General features: G+C 49.6%; 1 protein-coding gene across 1 annotated transcript; it reads right to left on the bottom strand.

Annotated features, from left to right (window-relative positions):
* Positions 1 to 1760: 1760 nt before the first annotated feature.
* On the bottom strand, positions 1761 to 7500 carry LOC115903609 (homeobox protein HMX1). Its single transcript, XM_030948218.1, has 2 exons — positions 6785 to 7500; positions 1761 to 5200 (listed from the first exon to the last, which is right to left on the bottom strand). Exons 1-2 carry the CDS (start codon positions 7047 to 7049, stop codon positions 4626 to 4628), a joined length of 840 nt encoding a protein of 279 aa, XP_030804078.1. The 5' UTR covers positions 7050 to 7500; the 3' UTR covers positions 1761 to 4625.
* Positions 7501 to 7660: the final 160 nt, after the last annotated feature.

Genomic DNA, 7660 nt, shown 5'->3' with positions numbered 1-7660 from the left:
CATCCCTTGCCTGCGCCGGGCATTCCGGGAGGAATCGGGGGTGGGAGGGCAGAAAACGGCATCAGAAGAGGGAAAGCAACTCTCCCAGGAGCTCCCCAGGAAGGTAGCTACAGGCATCACACAGCCACAGGCTTTTCTGTGGAGCTGGGCTCGCTCAGAGGATGCTCCGGCCCAGGAGGTGTCGGGAGCATCCCGGGACAGAGCATCCCTCTTGGAAATTCTGTTTCCCGCTGAGATCAGTTCAGAGTCCTCTGCTAAATCGCCTTCCTCCAAACACCGTGCTTGATACCTGCAGAAAAATCTGGAGGGGGATTCCGAATAAAGCAAATAATGTCCAACTGCTTAGGGGGCTGGAATTGCTAAAGATGGGAAAGGGAAAGGGAAAGGAAAATAAAGGAAAAGGAAAAGGAAAAGGAAAAGGAAAAGGAAAAGGAAAAGGAAAAGGAAAAGGAAAAGGAAAAGGAAAAGGAAAAGGGGAGAAAAGAAGAGAATAGAAAGAAAAAGAAAATAAAGGAAAGGAAAAGCAAAGAAAAGCAAAGAAAAGCAAAGCAAAGCAAAGCAAAGCAAAGCAAAGCAAAGCAAAGAAAAGAAAAGAAAAGAAAAGAAAAGAAAAGAAAAGAAAAGAAAAGAAAAGAAAAGAAAAGAAAAGAAAAGAAAAGAAAAGAAAAGAAAAGAAAAGAAAAGAAAAGAAAACTTTAAATTTTAGGTGGACATTTAAATTTTCATTTATATCTTTTTTGAATAGGCCTTCATGTATCTCACTACATAGAAATTAAATCGTCAGCAGAGTTGAGAAACTCAGGATAGTTAAAGGAAGCATTAAGACATCCACCATAAAGTTACATTTGTCTGGAATGAGAAGGGAAATGTAGGAATATTGCCTGGATCTAATTTGAGGCTGACAGCACTGCACACTGCGGGTCCGCCGGAGTCTGGGGCGAGTCTCCCTGCGATCGATGGGGCACATTGGCAGGGGCACAGACAGACTATTCCAAGATAATGCAGTGGAAAAGGAAAAAAAAAAAAGGATCGATCCAAATATATTGTTGAACAGTGGAGCCAGCACGCACCTATGAGATTTATCAAGTATTGATTTGCATGAATATTTTAGACTCGTGCCTACGAGAAAAGTTATGGGCCATCTTAAACCGGTGAGCAATGTACCATTTGCAAAGTAGCCATTTAACAAGGTACTTTCCAGCATATCGATCATTTTCATTTAAAGTGTAATTAATAATAACGCCTTACTGCAGCTACTCTAAGAATTTATTTCAAAAGGGCAGTTCAGAGTCTATTTTGATTGTCGTTTGCTTCGTTTAAAAAAAAATCTTCTCACTGATTGTTTTTATTAGCGTCCAATAAACACAAGTTGTCTTTGTGAGTAATCTGGCAAGGTTCTCCTTTGCCTCGCCTCTGGAGTGCCATCTAGCTAAGCTGTTGTAGCAACATTCATTAAATAAATGTCAACAGACAAGGATTTATGCTGCATAATAATATTACAGCTGTAGTATAACTGGATTTATTTTAAAGCTATTCTGAGGTTGCTTTGATCTACAAAGCAGCAACGTATGTCTCTATAGGTCATAAACAGCCTTTGCAAAAGTACTTCGAGCTTTACAGTCCATCAACATTTTTCTTAGAGCTTTCTGTTTGCAGGAACAGCACAAAGCGTGTGACTCTTATCTTTTTTATTTGTTTAATAAAAAAGTACACACAAGGAAGAAAACTGTGAGGAATTTGCTGTCCTGATTTGAGGGATGGGCTTGGGTGTTCGGGTGTGGGGGTTTTACCTATTTTGAAATAGTCAATGCACATACCTCAGGGGCTGCATCTGGTGCGAGGTGTTTCTCTGCACCCAGCAGAAATTTCTTGCCATCAGATACAGGGAAAAGTAAAATTACAAAAGCTACGAGGTAAAGAAACCTGAGGTGTAGATGTTCCTACTTTCAGCACATACTTTTAATAAGCCACTATAAATCATTTTCTGCACGTACAGAATAAGGCATAAGTAAGCACTTTTTCTTAGATGACTTCACGTCTTGCACCTTTTAATATTTTACCATGATCATAAGTTACAAATACAGTGTATGAAAAAAATCTGTTTATTGATATAATCAGCACATCTTTAAAAAACAAACATACTAATGTCAAAACACATTTTAAAAATCCGATTGATCGTTTAGCCCTGCCAGTTCCTTAACTTCAAGGAAAGAATATTTAGTAGAATCAGAAGTATAATAATCTCATATGTTACTCCAAAGAAAAGGCATGTGGAGAGTGGCAGGCATGTTAAATTTCTCGTTGGATTACAATCTACTCTGATATGACTGTAGTGAGTCAGGATTTTACTCCAGTAGGTAACACTGGGAGATCTGGGGAGCTGGATATGATGGGAAAATATTTTAGCCGCTCTCTTCCAGGGGCAGCCAGGCTTTGAACGGCATCAAAATCAAGTGCTTGCACCCTGAGGAAGAAACATCGCCCCAAGTCACCTCCTCTGGCATGAAAAGCTGAAGTCCAGCCCGGCCGCTTTTCCCGCGGCCGGGGCAGTGACGTCCCCAACTTCGCCTCTGCCCGGTCCTTCTTACACCGCTCGGGGACCAGGCTTTAGAAATGTTCATCTCAAATTCGGCTGTTTGACGGATATGCCAAGAAAACGGCTGGCGAATATGTCCGGAGATTTCTGGGTGAGATCAGCATCAGTTGGAAAAAAAAAAAAAAAAAAAAAAAAAAAAAGGAAAAAAAAAAAAAAAGAAAAAAAGAAAACAAAACAGAACAAAAAGAAAAATTTCAAAAGAAAACAGCTTCCAGAAACAGGGCTTACTTCGAAACCAGTATCCCAGCAATTTAGTACTTTTCTCAGGAGCCCATAAATATATTTATATGGATACATATATATGCAATTCTCGACTGGTTTTGAGGCTTGCAACATCCTGACTTCAACTGTGCAGGCTAGTGCTCAGAGCCATATTTCAGGTCAAAGCAGAGGGGAAAAAAAAAAAAAAAAAAAAAAAAAAAAAATAAAATAATAAAAAAAAAAAAAAAAAAAAAAAGAAAAGAAGAAAATAAAAAAAAGGCTGGGGAAAGTCCAAAATTGTGTCGAGGTTATAATCCACCCCTGACCCTTCTTCTAGGGTATTGTATCAAAGCTGAAGCTCCACCACATCTTGTTGATCGATTTCATAACCAGAAAAAGATTGCTCCAATTATAATGAAAAGCGTAGGAAAGAGTAAGAATTAAATCGCCCTTCCTCACAGGAGACAGGTCCGCATGCACATTCCCCAGCAGATCCAGGACCTGGCCTTGCCTGCAGGGACACCGAGTGCTCCGAGCTGGTTGGTTCAATTGCAGCTGATTATGCCCTGGAACGTACGATCAAAGCTTGACTTTCCACCAAGGCCGAGTTTTATAAGGTCATTTCCCCCTCAATATTTGAAAAAAGAAATTCAAACTTTTAGAAATAATGATAGTCCTGCAATTCATTTCAGGAGTGGGTAGGAGGGGGGAAACAAAACAGTTATTAAAGAAAAACAATAACTTGGCATGCATAATACTTCATATAATATCACGTTACAGGTTCGCTGGCATAATCAGATATACAGCTCCCCAGTCTGTTCCCATCTGATTCTTTTTCTCTCCTTTCTTTTTAATTGCCAGTGAATTATTAATCGATTACACAAACCGATCCCGTAAGAGACGGACAAGTCGAGGTGAGCTTTCCTCAACCTCTCCAGGAGACTAAAAAAAACCGGCAAAACCACTTGTAAAATACAGCATGTAGAATTACATATATATGTGTGTACATAAACCAGTGTATTTTGGCCGGTAATTTGCCAGGGAAATAAAACGAAAACAAAGAAACCAAATCCTCACAGCTCGGATTTCAGCAGGGCGATTTCTTTCCAACACTTTGCCTTTAAGTTGTTTCAAATCAAAACTTCTGCATCGAGAAGGACCGGGGGCACCAGCACATGCTTGGGTGTCGGCAGTATGGAAATGAGAGTAACGGGAGGGGGATATGTACGGATTAAGTGGCTGAAACAAAGGGCCCTGGAGAAGCCGCTGCGATCAGCAGGGTCCCTCGCTCTGCACGGAAAGCTGCTGGGGCAGCGGGGAGGCTGAAAGGTTTCCCCGGCAGGAGCGCTGGCCCGGGCCCCGAGGTGCCGGGGAAGTCTCTCGGCCGCGGCGGGGCCCCGGGGCTCGGCCGAGCTGTTCCGTACATTCGTGTCACGCTCGGCAGCTCCGCGGGGTGCAGGAGGAAGGCTCGGGGGAGTCTGCTTCCCCCCGGAAAACTCCGCTCTGCGTCAGCCCCGGGCCGAGCCGGCCGTGAGGGTTTTGCCGCTGCCGCGGGGCTGGATTTTCTTTGGATGCGCGGCGGTGAGAGCCCCGCCGACCTGATCCCTGTGCATGGCTGGGGTCTTGCAAGTCCCTTCGGCTCCCTCCGTAACTCGGACGCTCCGAGTTAACCCCAAGAGTAAGTTTATTGCACGTTTAAAAAAAAATCAAAAAAGCAGAAAATCAAGAAACGTGTAAGTTGAAAATAAAAAGTCCGTGGAGGAAGGGGGGTGGAGCTGGAAGCCGAGGGAGGGGGCTCGGGGGCCGCTGTCCCGGCAGAGGTGGGCGCTCAGACGAGTCCTGTCATCTGCGACCGTAGGAAAGGGAGGGAGGCGGCGGGGAAGGTGCCCAGGGGGTAGCTGACGCCGCTGGAGAAGCCCACCAAGGGGGGCGACATGTGCGGCAGGGTGAAGCCCAAGGCGCTCGCCGGCGAGTTCTCGTGGTACAAAATGGGGACCCGCACTATCCTTTGGGCGGCGTGGGAGAGGTTGGCCGCTTCCAGGTCTGCGGCCAGCTGCCGCTTCCACTTGTTGCGGCGGTTCTGGAACCAGATCTTCACCTGGGTCTCGGTGAGGTGCAGCGAGGCGGCCAGCCCGGCCCGCTCGGAGCTGCTCAGGTAGCGCTTCACATCGAAGGTGGACTCCAGCTGGAACACCTGGCTGCGGCTGAACACCGTGCGCGTCTTCTTCTTGCGGCCGGCGTTGCGCTGCTCCGGCTCTCCCGGCTCCTCGCCGCGCTCCTCCTCCTCCTCGCGGCCGCCCGGGCCGGGCCGCCCGCCCGCCGCGGCTCTGCCCGCCGCCCGCCCGCCGCCGCCCGCCCGCTCCGCCGGCTCCTCGGGCAGCTCCGGCGAGTCCCGGTCGCTGGCTGCAATGAGAGGCAGAGGGGGGCTGCAGGGATGGAGGGAGCAGGGGCATCGCTCAGCCCGCCCCGCGCCCTGCTCACCGGGAGGGGAAACCAGAGCAAGGCCGGGCAGAGAGGGGCCCGAGTAAAGGCTCCTGCCGCTGCTCTGCCTTCTCCGATAAACTCCCAAATATTTCTGAGTGTACACGCACATAGGCACGCGTGCTTATATGGAAACACAAGCCCTGTATTTTATATATATAAATACACTGATCTACGGACATGCTCATGGTTCTGCGTATGCGTGTGCACACACATAAACGCACTCCTGTGTATGCACATAACACGCACATGGGCTGTTTCCAAATCATAAAACGCACCCGTGTGTGTAAACATACACGTGGATATGCACAAAAGTACGTTTGTAATTTTTATATGTGTATGTACACGCAGGAATACCCGTGACCTCTTATTTATATACACACGTCTGTATTTACACACACACACACGTATACATACTTAAAAGTACATTTGTGAGTAAGTATATTGTGTCAGAGGAGTAAACATAATAGTGCGTCCGTGTGCAAAAAAGAAATAATTCACATTATTCTGGACTTCAAAAAGCTAATAGATGGGGACAACTATTCTAGTATTGGGACATACCTCCATGAAGTCTCCAACACTGTGCATTCCAATTACAATTTTAAAGGGGAAAAATATTTCCTACTCTTTATAGAATAGAGGAAAACCAGAATTAAAAAAAAAAAAAAAGCCCAGTTGTTTCTGGAGTACTTTGATTCTCTATATGTACTTCTGAGAGAAATTCAAAATATTAATAATTCCATTAATGTAAAAAGAAACTATTTGGATTACAAATCACGCCTCTTTTCCTTATTGAGCAATCATGAGATTTCTGCAGGCTCGTATAGGGTCACAGAGATGCGCCGAGGCGTAATGTTTTTTCTATCAGGAGATAGAAAATAACCACTAATGTCAGCTCATTCACTCTGTCATATGTTAATTTCTGCCCCGAGCCCCGGCTTCTGCTCCAACACCCTCTCCATTGGGATGCCTGCAGCGAGAGGCCGCGCTGCAGCGGGGCTGGCTCTGCAGGAAGGGGAGGCCGGGACCGAGCCCAGCTGCTCCCCCGGCTTCCCAAAGTCTCCACTGCGCTGCTGGGGGACGGTGCTCCCAGCTTTCCGGCTTGATGGGGAGTCAAAAAAAAAAAAAAAAAAAAAAGCCAAATCTGCCTCTTAAAAAATATTTAAAAAATAAAAGGAGAGAAAATAGAGAAAGAAGAAGAGATGGGGGGAGGGAAAGGGAAAGAAAAAAAAATCCCCAAGCAAGCCAAGAATCCCTGTTTACACTTAGGGCGGCGGGGCGGAGGCTCCAGGTGCCTGACACACAGGGAGCATTTCCGGAGATTTGCCCCGAGCGGCCGAAAACGGGCAGGCAGGGCGGGGGCTGCGGGGGCACTCCGTGCATCCCCCTCGGCCTGCTCCGGGACCCGGACCCCCCACCCCGGGGGGAGCAGGAACACCCCCAGCCCCAGCCCCATCCCCATCCCCGGCCGGGCCCGGCGGTGAAGGGTGGGGAGAGGCGACTTACTGTCGGGGCTGGCGCAGCCCAGGAAGGCGGCGTGCGCCCGGCGGTACCAGCCCACGGCGGCGTCGCGGAGCGGGCAGCCCGGGGCGCCGATGCGCAGCGGGGAGGGCGGCCCGCAGCGCGGCCCCCCGCGCCCGCCGCCCGCCGCCGCCGCCGCCCGCCGCGCCCCGCTGCCCGCCGTGCCCTCGGTGCCCAGCAGGTCCTCGATGAAGAAGGACGAGACGCGGGCGGAGGTGGAGCCGGCGTTTTCCGTGGCTTCGTCCGGCATCGTCGGAGAGAAGTACGGGAGGGGGTCCCGGCTCCGCCGGCGGCTGGCTGCTCGGCTCCCCGCTGCCCCGCGGCCGCCTCTCGCCTCTGCCTAGCCCCGTGGATGCTCTCCTGGTATAAAAGCTTTTTTTTCCGGAGTAATCATTTCAGATCGCGGTTTGCCATCATTTCCTGCAAGCTAGGAGGGGAGGGGGGAGGGGGAGGAGGGGAAGGGAACGGGGAAGGAAAAAAAAAAAAAGGCAGCCCGACAGCCCATCGGAGGCGCCAGATTCTGCGCGAAAACGCTAATAACGAAATAAAAATGTCATGCGAGTTAAACGGCGGGCAGGAGCGGGGGATCCTGCCGTGGGCGGAGCGCCGCGCCGAATGGGATCTGCGCGGGGAAAGCGGCGGGCGCCGGGCGCTGCCGGGCGTGTGCGTGTGTGTCTGTGTGTCCGCGTGTGTGTCTGTGTGTCTGTGTGTCCCTGTGAGTGCGCGCCGCCCTGGGGCCGCCGTTCACGAGCTCCTTATTTAGGTCAATTAGGGAGCAAATCCCGGCGCGGGGGGGCGGCGGCGGCGGCCCCGGCACACGGGCCGCAGCCGGGGGGGCTTGGCCGCTCCACATCCTGGGCC

The sequence above is a fragment of the Camarhynchus parvulus genome, chromosome 4, assembly GCF_901933205.1.
Source record: "Camarhynchus parvulus chromosome 4, STF_HiC, whole genome shotgun sequence".
In the NCBI taxonomy this organism is placed as follows: domain Eukaryota; kingdom Metazoa; phylum Chordata; class Aves; order Passeriformes; family Thraupidae; genus Camarhynchus; species Camarhynchus parvulus.
The sequence above is the reverse complement of the archived record's forward strand: the minus strand, read 5'-3'. Positions and strand labels throughout refer to the sequence as shown.